At 40.6% G+C, this 12,066-nt stretch overlaps 1 protein-coding gene across 9 annotated transcripts in view; it reads right to left on the bottom strand.

Moving 5' to 3' along the window:
- Positions 1 to 12,066, bottom strand: part of pde10a (phosphodiesterase 10A) — a 38,720-nt gene that overhangs the window by 20,780 nt on the left and 5,874 nt on the right. The window contains exon 1 of one of the 9 annotated variants that reach the window (XM_061285257.1): positions 5,406 to 5,765. The exons of 7 other annotated variants lie outside the window; for them this stretch is intronic. In XM_061285257.1, coding sequence (XP_061141241.1) covers positions 5,406 to 5,469 — 64 coding nt within the window. In that variant the 5' untranslated portion in view covers positions 5,470 to 5,765. Of the gene's footprint in view, positions 1 to 5,405; positions 5,766 to 12,066 lie in introns of those variants that run through there. One more of the 9 variants, XM_061285259.1, reaches the window with a different exon arrangement.

Below are 12,066 nucleotides of genomic sequence, written 5' to 3' on the forward strand. Positions count from 1 at the left end.
GACATGACCTTAGTGAGCCATGCAGAAGCATGTTAAGTGAGCTTGTGCATTTAATGCTTGGGTCAGATGATGTCAAGTGGTCATGTCATAAGTCTAGCTGATTTTTAGTGGCCAACATGTTTCTCCTCTATGACACACTTGTGAAAAATGAGCGAAAAGGGGAAAGGACTGCTTCTATTAAAGCTTACTCTGCCTGGCACAGAGTCAAGGGCAAGCTGCCAGGGTACTACTTTTCACTTTTCATGACAAGAGTTTGAGGCAGGAAGGGAGAGGATGTGTGAGGGGTGGGGAATGGCGGGCTCGATGCAGGGTGCGTGCGTCAGCAGCTCCGCCTGGGACTCCCTTGCCAGGAGGTTTGAAGAGCATGTGGTTCTTATCTTATCTCCTGTGTGAGAGGGGCGCAGCACAGCGGCCAACACAGCCATTCAGTGGGCACCGAAAGTGACGATGAATAAGCTTTGACTCCACTCTCCTACTTTTCACCTCATTTATTCATCAAGGCGGGAGGAGAGTGTGTGCATGTGTGGGCAAATACAGGTGAGTGCACACACATACTTCTTGTCCTCCTCTGCAGTGTGTCCTGACCTACACTGCTAAATCAATACGAGTCAGTTCAAAGGTGGCAGATTAAATAGATGAACATCACGCTTTTCGATTAGGCATACAAATTTGTGTTGTTTTTTCATGAATTAAAGAGTTTTGCGACATGTGTAAGCACTCAGACAACATCCTTCGGACTTGTATCATATGTCACATATAGACATGTCTCCTAGAAACTAGATTATGCAAAACAAAAAAAAGGTTGAGGTTGGAGAGGTTGAAAGAAAGTGAAAAGGTGACATTTTTAATTGATAAAAATAAAAAATAAATAAAAATAAACGAGAAAGAGAAAGAGAGAGAGCGAGAGAGCGAGAGAGAGAGAACGAGAGAGAGCGAGAGAGAGTGCGAGAGAGAGAGCGAGAGAGAGAGTGCGAGAGAGAGAGAGAAAGAGAGAGAGAGGAAGGGAGGGAGGATCTCCATGGAAATGTAATTTGCATTATTTCCACTTCTTTGGCCGAGGTCATTACATGTAAAGGGTGAGGGCTGTAAATGGCAAACTGAGATGTAGATAAGACATCTTGGTGTGTGTGCTCACGGGCAAGCAGCGACACGCTACAGACACATATCAAGAGGTACATCACCTTTCAACTCTGATTGCACTGCAGTGCATCCTTGTTCTATACCTCTCATCCTGTTCAGGGTTACAGAAAAAGTTGAGTCAAAGCCAGCTGACAGCGGACACCCTCCTGGACTGATCGCCTGTCAACCACAGGTGATGACCAACTGAGCGAGAGTCAAGCCTGCACTGGCTGCATGAAAATGAGTGTTGAGCAAGATAATTTATATATCAACTTGCTTCATTTGATGAGATTTCCGAGTATGGCAACAATCATTATGCTTCAGAGCGTGCCTCTTGTCCAAATGATGTAAATGCTGCTGCACCACAACCCCCCTCCCACTACCTCCACCGCTTCCCAGAGCTCCATCAACGATGGGGTCACGTTCGTCATCGCACATCTGGACTGATGTTGAACTGATGGGAAGCTGCTAATGAGAACCACAGAACTCAGATCCCGTGTCTTCTCCTGTATCACGTTTTTCAATGAGCTCCAACATGAGGACAAGTTGGAAGGGAATCTATCCGTCTGTGGCCTTTTCCCATCCCCTCAGATATCAAAACTTCCACCAGCTGATAGAAGGGTCAATGGATGGAGAATGCCTTGAGGAGAATGTCATCTGTTTTGTCACTAATACTGTATCACGCACTGTGCCCTGGCGCTGATCCAGTGCGCCAAAGATTTGGACATAAAAGGTATCAAATTGCATCTCAGGCTTATTTGCTTTGGCTTCTTGTGTATTTAAAAAGGTCTTGCTCCAAGGCTCTCCCTAAAGGTATTAAATGTAAACAAACTCATAACACTATAGCAAATACACAGAGAAGCATCGTTTTAGTCATTGTCAAATGTAAAGTATGTATATTTTTACTCGCCTACTCCCCCCAAAAAATTGCTTTGCGTTACAAGTAAAAACAAAACAACGACAAAGAAGATTTGGAAATACGTTTTACGTTTTTTTCTTTTTTTAAATCAAGCAAAGAGGAGAATTCAAGAACTTGGCATGCTGACAAAGTCATTAAATCTCAAATGATCATCTTGAAATCAACTGCTACTCTTTGAAGAGGCCGAAGAACTAAATGTCCCATGACTAAAAATTCTGTAAATCATGGCAGTTATGCAAAGATGATTTTTAAACACAATAAAATAAATCAAACTCCTTCAATTTCAGCAACTCACACCTTAGTCATCCATGAATCGCGCGGTTTACAATCAGATGAGCAGTCACACCCAAGTCAGCATTAGCTCGCCACTCTTGCATCAAGTCCCATTTGGTGTACACTTGCTACTGTGCAAGACCCATGTCACAACTACTAGATTTGTTGTTTTGTAAATGTTTTATAATGATTATAGACACGTCTTCACCAGTAGGAACAATTGGGAAAATAAAAAGACACAAAATAGGTTGCTTGACAGAAATGGGACACCATGTAACATCACTCCTAATAGCTTTACCTTTCCCACGTGTTTATATATTTTTATAATGTGATATACGAGCAGAGAAAATCTTGGCCAAAGATTTTTAAGTTTTTCCATTTGAGTTAAAAGTGACTTTGCATTTATACCAGCATGCCACAGGATGACCTCATAGCAGCAGTGTAAGGCATTGCTAATGAGATTTTGGAAGTGACGTTACAATGCAATTTAACCTTGTTCAGGCCAGATGATGTCAAAAATTTGGAGCTATAAAACATTATCCAGAGAAGATAAGATAATCTGATCCCAATCGATCCCATCAGCACATTCTATTCCTCTCTCAGTGACATGGGTTTCTTTCTGGGTTTCCGCCCGGCGTGATCTGTCATTGGTTAAGGTTTTAGTCACCGGACAAACAATCCAGAATATTTATTAACTAAAATCTTCGGATGTGACTTCACATGCAACTACTCTTCAAGCTATCGAACTATATGGACTACTATGACGAACAAAGTGTAGACATTCAAAAAAGTGCAGTGACTGACCAATGAGAAGGTGGCGGTAAATAAAACAAAATGTGTTTTTACATGGTTCCCCCTCAGTTGCGCAAAATCTAGCCGGGAGATGGGTACCTAGGAGATAAACTTCCATTTTAAAGTGTGCAGCCATACTAGGAAGATGCCAGATTGTTCCTCATTTTGTTTCACTCCCATCTTGTATTATCCTTCCATTATTTATTTTTTGGGTGTACTTTGTTCTCCCCAGAACGTTCTGTTGATTTCCTGGTCATCCTCCTTTCTCTACTCTTTCCTCGCTATTTGGATAGCACTTCCTCTCAACTTATTAGTAGCGCTGGTATATTTGCCTACTCTTTGTAAACATTTTTTTTTTTTACTCTTCCCTAATGTCTTTTAGTTGTTTTTGAGGAAGCATTCTAGCTTCATTCTACCATATTGTCTTAATTGTATAGTGTGTCATGTGACCATGTACCCAATAGGATATATATATATATATATTATAAATATAAATATAAATATAAATATTATAAATATAAATATATTCATTATAAATATATTTATATATTATACATATATATATATATATGCATATATTTAGACATAGACAGACATACATGCATACATACATACATACATACATACATACATACATACATACATACATACATACATACATACATACATACATACATACATACATACATACATACATACATACATACATACATACATACATACATACATACAGTATTCTAGTATTCAGTACTTGAATATTACATTTTCGCATGTGTAGTTTTACATCACTCGTATTCCAAGAAATGCACATTCCCTAAAAAGTCACCGGACTCACTGACGCTATATCTCAAGTGGCGTGATAGAATGCGTGTAAGATAATCGCAAATACTCAAACACAACATTATCCTTGCGCGAGACTGTACTGCAGAACGACATATAATAGAAGCTCAAAGACAGTGGCTTTCATTCCATTTCATTTCATTCTCTCTGTGTAAATGAGAGTGTGTCTGAGCAGGGAAACTGGTGACTTTCGAGAAACTTTTTAAAGTTACACATTAGCTAAATGGCACTAATTTTACCAGGAAAGCACTTTTCTGTTACATTCTGGGGTTGTTAAATAACATATTTATAGTTGCTATGTTTAGTTTAGATATAAAAGGTTACATCCATTTTTAAAGTATCTTTTTCAGTGTCCATAAAAGTGCTATGTAAATTAAATGCATTATTATCATTAATAATTTATAAAGAGCGATTTAAGCACCTGTTAGCTGGGTTCTGTGGCCACTCGGGAACAATCAGCAGTCAAAAGAGGCTAAAGTACTAAAGTAATAAAAAATATTTTTGTAATCAGGTATTTTATTTTATTATTTACTAAAGCTTTTCTGTGTTTTTGCATCATTTTCAGAACTAATAATTCAACGTTATATTATTATATTTTTAAAAGCAGTTCTATCCCCTTCCTGTCCCCCACTTTGTTCCACTTTTCTCTTCTACATCATTATTTAGGTATTTGCTTGACATTGTATTACAGTATTTAATATTTTTTATGGGTATTTTTATTAGGTATTTGCTCGAGATTGTATTACAGTATTTAATACTTGTTTATGAGTGTTGAGTTATTTTACAAATCTAAGCAATTTACCTTTTTTGTAAGCCTTCGAAGGCAACAATTCAGTGCAAGAACAGGAATGATCATTTCTGTTCTTGCACTGAATTGTTGCTTGTGGCTTTTTATCTAAACCAAACATAATAAACTTGATGACAAATTTACAGTCTACTACACTTCTGCAATAGCTTTATAGTAGATGTATGAACGTTCAGTAATAATTATTATTGACGGGGCCCCAAAATTGCATATTTCTTATGTCCCAAGGGGTCTGTGGGCCAGCTCTGAATATAAAGGCTACATTTATTTCAATGTTGTACACGAAATGTGATAATTAAGGCATATCCCGAAATGGGTTGTAAATAATATCCAAACGGGATGGTTGCATTTGTTGATTGCTTGGTTGGAGCCATGCTTGGTCCTCAGCGTGACTCACAACCAACACGCTGCATGTTTTATTAAACCGGACCGCACACGCTATACAAGCAGCGAATGAGGCTGCTTCCAGGTCCCCACCCGTGGAGGAGCCATCAATGTGTCATTCATAAACTTAAGTGGGCTCACATGAGGAGGGAGACAAGACGTCAAATGCTGAAGCGTTCGCACGGAACTGTTGCTGCGCGCTGCGCTCCAAGCATTGGGCATCATCGTTATCATTTGACAGAAGATATCTTGCATATATAAAAGTGTACCTACTTGCACCCAAGAAGCAGTCCGTTAACCTTCTGAAACAGCTTGTCGAAGACGGACCATCTTCCATGACGGACAGTGAGCGCAAACTGAGAGATGAGCCGCGGAGAAAAGTGCGCCCAACACCAAGAACATATATTGTGATTTATTTTTTTTTTTAAGGGAAAAAGGGGGAAAAATAAAACTACTCCAGGACACGATGGGTCCTTAATTTTGGGAAGGGCGAGGAGGGTCGTGTGCTGCCCCCCACCACCGCCGCCACCGCACCTCCACCCAGCACCGCTGGCCGAGGTGTAGCTCCAGTCCGTCCGCCTCCTCGGCGTCTAGTTCCGCCGTGGATGTGCAGCAGAAGACTGGGCAAGCAGGGGCGACGGCGGAGGAAGCGAGCGCAGTCAAATACGCGCACACGCACGCAGAAGCGCTCACACACACTCGCGCACGCGGAGAAGGGAAGCGAGAAAGAGCGTGCGGTGTCAAGTCAGCCACAAGCGAACGTTTTCCGATGATTTGGTTTCACAATAAAACGACATATGCGCATTTCTTTGGACGTGGTGAGTTACTGACAAAGCAACATCTTGTTGGTGTTGCTGAGCACTATGTTGCCTAATTAAATCCAGAGAATAAGTGCTAGATATTGAGACTTGACGGTGCAAAATATGTGGTTGAGATGAGATGATTGATAGTACTGTTACCATTTTTAAAAAGGTACCCAAATTATTGGACATATGCTCTAGCTCAGAGCAACGCGGTTGCCAAATGGATTGCGCATCTGCCTCAGAGATTTGGGGTTTGAATTTGACTAGTAGGTGTGGAGTTTTCATGTTCTGGCGCATAAATGGACAGATGTCAGATACCCAGTCAGTGCAAGCCTAATGCCATCAAAATACAGCAATCAGCGAGATATATCCAAACAACACCAATAATCATATTTAAAATATCTGCTCTACATGTAGATTAGAGTGAAAGACTACCCCATCTCTAAACATAATAAATAAAAGGTGCCAGGTAACACTCATTTAAACTAACAGGTGAGCATCAGTCCAGATCAACCAAACGGTATGATACAAAATTTGACCACTTGCAGTGTAAATCCAGTTTTTGGCTGTATGAGACATTTAGTGGTTGGCATGAGAGTGTGTGGCGCATTAGACTAAATATTCAATATACCAAGGCCTTTTTTGTTTCTTATCTACCAAGAGATTACGTAAAGTTCTCTTGTGTGACGTGAATATCATTTGTTTGTCTCTTACAGCGTCACTAAAAGACTTGTGCAATTCCCATCGCTGTTGTACATTCATTTAATGTACTTGGATAGAATCCAGTTGCCCACGACCACAAACTGAACTTAAAGTCATTTAAGTGCGGTGAAAAAGTATTTTTCCTCTTCTCAAATTCATACGCTTTAAAATCGTTTTCCCCCTTTGATGTTTTAGCTCATCAATCAAATGTAAATATCGGACAAATATAGCTCCCAAGTTAACTTTAAAAAAATGCATCTTTTAAAATTGTGATTTTTTTGTTATTACGAAGCAAAAAAATTTTTCAGAGACTTGGCCAAGTGCGAAAAAAGTACTTGCCACACATGTTAAATCATTGACTGTGGCTAATGAAATTTTTGGGGTAGTTTAGTTAATTTTTCCTGACCACACAAACTTTATCGAGAACAACACCTACCTGTGTATTTCACGGCAACCAAAATTGCCCTTCAAAAGCTATTTTGTTTCTATGAACTCATAAATATTACGCTCCCCCAATTTGCTAGTTGTTATCTTCTCTGTCATAACCTTCAACTCTGGAGTACAGGGCAAATATTGTCACGCACATTAAACTGAAGGCTTTATTCCATCCTTCAGCAGCACACAGACAATAGTCGCCCTTGCTATAGAAACTTGTGGGCCTTTTTCACAATGACTTTCCACCACTTGTGCACATGCACACTCATCTTATCCGTCACACACCTTCATCCAGGATTTTTGTGCCACCCAGGTCAGCGTTCACGCTGTCATAGGCTTTTTTTACCTTCTCCCCATATTGAACACACACAATTAATATTTGATGTTTGCATGGCTTTTTTTTGGTCACGCTTAAATAGTCCCAGCCAGATGTTTGTATCTTTATACACTTCTTCACCCAGTAGAAGAGAAAAGCGACAGAATGCGTCAGAGAGAATCCATTATGTTCTACAGTACGTGACCTCTGAATGGACCAGCTGCTGGAGAGTGTAGGAATGCCAGTGATTGATAGCGCACAGGCTGACGTAACCCGCCGCCACTCCCACACCTTCCTCACTGACTCTCTAGATGATCAGAATATAGCGCTGCGGCACAGAGGGTTTATGCTGGATCATGTTGCCTGACCACTCTGGCGAGCTGCTGAGGTGGCGCGCTCAGTGCTAATAAGTCAAGTGCACATCTTTGAATGCCCAGCAGATAGGGAGCACTTTTCATTTTGGACACCGGGCCAGGACCTCCACTGATTATTCCAATGGAAACAGAGACGAGCTACAATTCCCCTCAAGTTGGTCTTTTAATATTTGCAGGACCTCTAAAATGGATTAATTGATTATTATACCAATTTCTACTCTGGTACCTCGATGATATTAGTTTCCTCCTGGGCATGAAAATTCTGATGTGCCATGCAAACAAAAAACACTAATTTTCTTTTGTTTGCAAGCACATTTTTCAATAACCTTCATTTGCGTGTATTATTCACTGATCAATACTTCTTTTGGTAAATAACACCGCAAGTGTAGTACAGTTGTGTAGAAGATTTCCTCCTTGCTGGGGAGATTATATACGTATATATATATATATTTAGAGAACATTGAGTTCCACAGCACCTGTTTGACATTCTGAAGTCGCCGACTTTCTACCGACAGTTAATATCGATTACTGCAGAAACCTTTCGTGACATCATCATGATAGTTGGCTGGATGCTGCAATAATAGTGAATCATACAATAAAAGTATTGCATGATTTAATACTGGATTACGTAAACCAGGGTCACCAACAGCCACAAGAGTAGCCAGCTGCACTGTTCTAAAGGTAGCTCACTTGTGATGGGGAAATTCTAATTTTCTGGGATTGTTGTAGCAGTGATCAATTCAAAAAGTAAAAAAACTTCAAGAAAAGGTTATTCAGAGAGCACATTAAAAACAGCCATCTGATTATTAAAATAGAAAACAAATGCTTTAAAGTGAAACGTTCGTGACTGGTTCTGGATAAACAACCTGAAGGGAAACGCGGGAGATCACAAGGAAGGCCGCAACTCTTCATCTGGCCTCCTAGTAAAGCCGTTTTTATCCACGATTCTCATACGAGCAAATTAGTACATGGGTGTGGAGTTATACAGTAATATATTGTATGTGTACATCATCTAGCCACCGTATGTCCGTTTGTCTGTCTGTCACATGTCTAGAGTAGCTCCTAAGATCATAGCGGCGCTCGTGTCTACAGCGGGATCACCATCTGACTCAAAGCGGTTGGCAGCCATAATGAAACATTCTGCCCTCTTGGCTGTTTTTGAACAAACATCCTCCTGATAACGGCAACCTCTGTCTCCCGGCATCCGCAGACATGAGCGCTTGTTCACACACTCACATTTGCCCCCGACCCCTTTATTACCGACCTTATCCACTTAAGTACATTTCCAATTCAAGGAAATCTAGGCGTTTGTTCTGTGCACTGCATAGACGGACGGATGCACACAGGCTTGAGGTGCGAGTGAAACATTTACAGATCACATGCCGGTATAGAAAAATGAACACACACACAGAGGTGCATGGTCCCATTTACAGAGGCACACAGGCACACTCTCACACATCACATGCAGAACACACATGCAGACACAGCACAGTGACTTGCAGTCCCCTCCCCCCCAACTGAATAGTCTGTTCTGACAATCCACAGGACAGCCGGCGCATTGACGTCAGAGGCAGGCCCATGAAAATACAGGGTCCCTGGGGGGCTGAGGGAGCTATGCACATCTTCACAGCTTGGCTCGTAACTAGCTTCCACAACCAAGCGGCAGATCACGCTTACGCTCGCTCCTTTATTTGTCTGAAAATGCATTCATTAAAGAAGAAGAAGAAGGAGGAGAAGCCCAGCATGGATACATTTGCATGCGACTGCATTGCGGATCATCTCACTGTGACGTCAATGGACGTCACCGTGCACCGTGATCCATTAGGACAAATGTGAGATAAGTACATAATTTGGGTTAATGGAAATACAAATCAGAGCACATCATTAAAGTAGGTGCCTTGTAAGAGACTGGAGTAAATGAACACACCCAAAGGAGATGCATAGGCCCCGGAGAAAAGATGACATCTTTGTTTATAATTCGTTGTTCTCAACATCTTTGTTTGGATTTTACAGCGAAGTCGCCATTAGGACTTGAGAGGCATTCATTTTGCACTTCACCCTGCTGTCATTTACAGCCTGACATTACCTAACAGTCAATGTTTTCCTGGCTCTCTTCGAGCCAGAATGCACACGAGCACAGCAATTTAGCCTATGATGTTGCTAGAATTTAAAAATTAAACAAGCTCGAGAGTGACAAATATGAAGAAAACAGTGAGAATTACTTGGAATCATAATGCAGAGAATTTGGTTTATGTTTATTTTACGATCACGTATATTACAAAACAGTAGCAACAGCGGTTGTAGCTTGACTGTTTGACAGTTTTGAGGTTCATCGTTTGCATGCATTTTCTCAGTTGGGCTTCATTAAGGATGAACTCAAGACAAAACAGTTTGTTGTTATTTACAAAAAATGATTTCAAGGTCAATTTTGAAAAAGAAAAAAATGAATTTGAAGTTACTTTTAACCCAAAGAATTTCATTATTTGTATTTGTGTTGTAGTTGCAAGATGCTTGACATTCAAATTGTGGGCACTACTCAGATTGCTGTTCATGATGCATCGAACTAACATGACTTGAAGAAGAGGTGGACGCAGTGCAGGCACATCAAGAGGAAATGGGCTGATCAAGTGAAGGGTTGCCTTTTATGGCAACCTGAGGAGGATAACGGTGGCTAACTTTGGTGTGGGGTTGATACATCCACTCTCAAATACTATTTCCTGTATCATGACGCATTATGCCATACGTTGGATTCTGCGTCCGGGATAAATTTAGTGGCGTCGTACTGCATTAGTTGGGCATCATCTTCTCCAGTTTGTATCTCCTTTAACTTTGTGGCTTAATCAAAGTCTAGTTCTGTAAAACTAACTTAATGTACACTAACACAATGTGACGCATAAAAACATATTCAGGTTAAACAGAGGAGAAGCTTCCTTACATTTTTGAAGAGCTCAAATGTGTTTGTGAAGTATTACAATTCTTTTTTTTTATTTTTAAACTCAAAAAGGAGGCCCGTCCACTATTCTACGAACACAATTAGAGATGAGAATGTGGTTGCAATTTGAAAGCATGAGTCAAAGCTTGCATAGACAGAATACATCACGCAGGTATGTGGAGCACTGCAGCGCGAGGCTTAGCGTATGAATAAAAAAAAAAGAGGACGTTTAACTGAGTGAGAAAAAAAAACATGATGAGAGATGGATGCTGGGGGTGGGGGAGGCAGGGTTGTGCATGTGTGTGTGTTAAGTTAGGCGGAGGGGGGATGGTGGTGGTGGGGGGCATCTGCGTCAGAGCGGGAGGAAATGAAGTCAGAGATGGAGGCTGGCGGGCTGGAGCAGGAGATGCTGTTACCGCCACTCACAGCGGCCATTTGGGCCACACGTTGTCTACGTCACAGAGCTGGCACTAATTATGCCCGCCTCACTGTGTTGCACACATTATGTAGAATGGAATATATGCGTATTACATACACACACACACACACACACACACACACACACACACACACACACACACACACACACACACACACACACACACGAGACTTTTTAATGACCTCAGTACAGTGTAGCTTTTTTTCTAGTATTGTATATATTTTCACATGACAATATAAATTTTAATTACCCTTGTCATTTTGTAAAAAAAAAAAAAAAACAGGGTAAACTAGGCCATATAGTAAGTGCGTGATGTCATACAAGGCTTTAGCAAGTTTCGTGAGAGTTCAGTAAGCATCAATTAACTCCACAGATGTGTGTGTGGCTTTTTTTTTGTGTGTGTTTTGCGGCGCTTCCATATAGGGGAATGGTTTGTTTCAAATAGAAGAAAAGGTTATATCAGCATACCCTACCGTACTAAAAGCAATATCCACATATCTGACCTGGCTGCTCAGTAAAATATAAGCAGTGTAGTTAATTAAATGTTGTTGTTTTTTTAAATGACAGAAGCTGACATTTTACAATAATATTCAGTATTTTAAACTGTGGATATTGATAAATGTGGTGTGGTTATAATTTATTTTTTATCACTAGCTCACGGGCAACGCTTCCACTAACAACATGGCTGCGAGTGCAAACAGAGAAGAGCTAATGTACAAAACCACAGTCATTTGGTCGCTATATTTAGTGACTTTTCCAACCCCTGTCATGGCCTATTTTTCAAAAAGCAACTTGCATACTCACTCATGCAGGGGTGTCAGATTTATGCGATTTGTCAAGGAAGGTAGGTAAGTCAAGGTAGATTGGAATATTTGGTTTAGCTTTATTGTTGGCCTGGTGCGCTGGTGGGTATGAAAGGTACAAAATTGTCAT

The sequence above is a fragment of the Syngnathus typhle genome, linkage group LG8 (assembly GCF_033458585.1).
Source record: "Syngnathus typhle isolate RoL2023-S1 ecotype Sweden linkage group LG8, RoL_Styp_1.0, whole genome shotgun sequence".
Lineage (NCBI taxonomy): Eukaryota > Metazoa > Chordata > Actinopteri > Syngnathiformes > Syngnathidae > Syngnathus > Syngnathus typhle.